The sequence below is a fragment of the Pygoscelis adeliae genome, unplaced genomic scaffold (assembly GCF_000699105.1).
Source record: "Pygoscelis adeliae isolate BGI_AS28 unplaced genomic scaffold, ASM69910v1 Scaffold618, whole genome shotgun sequence".
In the NCBI taxonomy this organism is placed as follows: domain Eukaryota; kingdom Metazoa; phylum Chordata; class Aves; order Sphenisciformes; family Spheniscidae; genus Pygoscelis; species Pygoscelis adeliae.
This window is the reverse complement of record NW_008825280.1, coordinates 418824-420644: the sequence shown is the minus strand read 5'-3', so window position 1 is coordinate 420644 and position 1821 is coordinate 418824. Positions and strand designations below refer to the sequence as shown.

General features: G+C 47.0%; 1 protein-coding gene across 1 annotated transcript in view; it reads left to right on the top strand.

Moving 5' to 3' along the window:
• The window catches only part of ITFG2 (integrin alpha FG-GAP repeat containing 2), a 13428-nt gene that overhangs the window by 3607 nt on the left and 8000 nt on the right, over positions 1-1821 (top strand). Inside the window, exon 7 of the mRNA XM_009329875.1 lies at positions 1028-1122. Coding sequence (XP_009328150.1) covers positions 1028-1122 — 95 coding nt within the window. The remainder of the gene's footprint in view (positions 1-1027; positions 1123-1821) is intronic.

The window sequence follows — 1821 nt, the reverse complement described above, 5'->3', positions numbered from 1 at the left end:
GTTTGTCCTTGCTTCAGTGACCTGCTGTGCTGCTGGGAGTTCATGACTTAAGCACACTCACATCCAAGTTTCCATGAACACTCTTCATGCCTCTATCACAAAGATGAATAGTACTGCTTTCCTTGTATCCCACTCTCTTCTCCTTGGGATGGGCAAGGAGACCGGCAAAACCAGCTCACTGAGGGGTCAGTACTGGGGATTAAGGCAGGGAAATGAGCCACCTAGATCTCCAGAGAAAGAGTAGTAGGCAATCTGGTGACCTGTCTAATGGTAGGAAGGGTAGCAACTGAAAGGCTGGGCCAAGCCCAGTTAGTCTGAAGCCCAGGATGACACTTTGGGTTCGTTCACTCGTTTCTTCCAGGTGAGGTGATTGGAGGTTTTCCTAATGAGAACCCTGGCAGCCAGTGCTGTAAATCACAACCAGAACAATCGGGATGAGCAGTGAGGTTATTGCCCTTGGCGCTGGAGGGACCCTTGTGGGGAATTCGGGTGCTTCTGTGGTGTTCTGTGAGACTTTAAAGCAGACCCAGAAGACTGCAGCAGGAGGGCAGCTGGGCAAGTCTCCTTGATGTCTTAGAGACTTCAGTGGAATGGTACCCTCATAGCCAGAAGCCAGGCCCAGGCATGATCTCTGACCAACCTGTTCAACCCCAGGCAGACACTTCCTGAGTGAAAAGCAGCCAGGCTTATGTGACAGTAATGATAAAAATTGTGGGGTTTTTTTTTCCTTGACTGGAATACATGTTTTACTGACTTTTTTTCTTTTTTTTCTTTGAGCTCTTTCCAGTTTTCTGATGCATCAAATCATTCTGGTTTTGGTTTTCAAACATTAGCAAGTTCCTTTCATACCTGGGGTGGCATGCTTTCTTTTCCTTGGTCTTTACTGTTACAGGGCTAACCTGTGCACAAACTCTATCAATCTTTGCATTTGTAGAGCTTTGGAGTACACTGTTCTTGAGATTGTTCTGGCACAGTCCCAGGCATGTTTCCCTAACCTTTCACTGATGTCTGTCTCTCTTTTCCCTAGTGAGGCCCCTATTCGAGATGTTATTCTACACCAAACATCTGGACGGATTCACAACAAGAATGTTTCCACTCATCTAATTGGTAGCATTGGTCGAGGTGAGAGATTAGGAGCTTGGGGTCTGTAGCCCAACAGTTGCCCCTGATAGTTTTTCAGTATGTCAGTCCAGCATGAAGTCAGATTTCCTGTGGTTGAAAAATAACGGTGGGAGGCAGCTGCAAGAACTGAGGGAACTTGGCTTCTGTGAGTCAGCTCCCAAAGAAAGACAGATGGATATCTGCATTTGAACTTTTTATAGCCTTTGTCCTTCCCTAGGTAGCTCTTACTTTTCACCTAGCACAACAGTTTTTCTGCAGCCTCTACTGGCCTGCATTTAGTCATCCTGAATGGCTGTCATGCCTTGCTCGTGCAGATGTCCTTGGTCTTTGCTTTTGCATGGCTGCAGCTTATGCCCTCTTCGTATTCCCTAGATGCATCTCTTCTGTTCCACAGCCTCATCTTTATTCTTGCTTTTGTGCTTTTCAGCATTTGATTCCCGATACCTGGCAGCTATAGCCTGCTCTTCCGTCACCTACGCAGTCCCAACTCCTCCAGAGCTGCTTCCATATTTCATTTATATCACTGTCCTCTGTCTCCTTCCAATGTATTCTGTTCAGCTGTTGTATCTAAACTCTCCACAGCTGCTAGTTCCTCTCAGCCCTGACACACTGCTGTTGTGTCCAGACTTTTCTTACACACTGCCACCGCTTCCCTTGTGTATCTGCTTTGTGCTCTCACCTGTGCCTGGTGCACCTGCT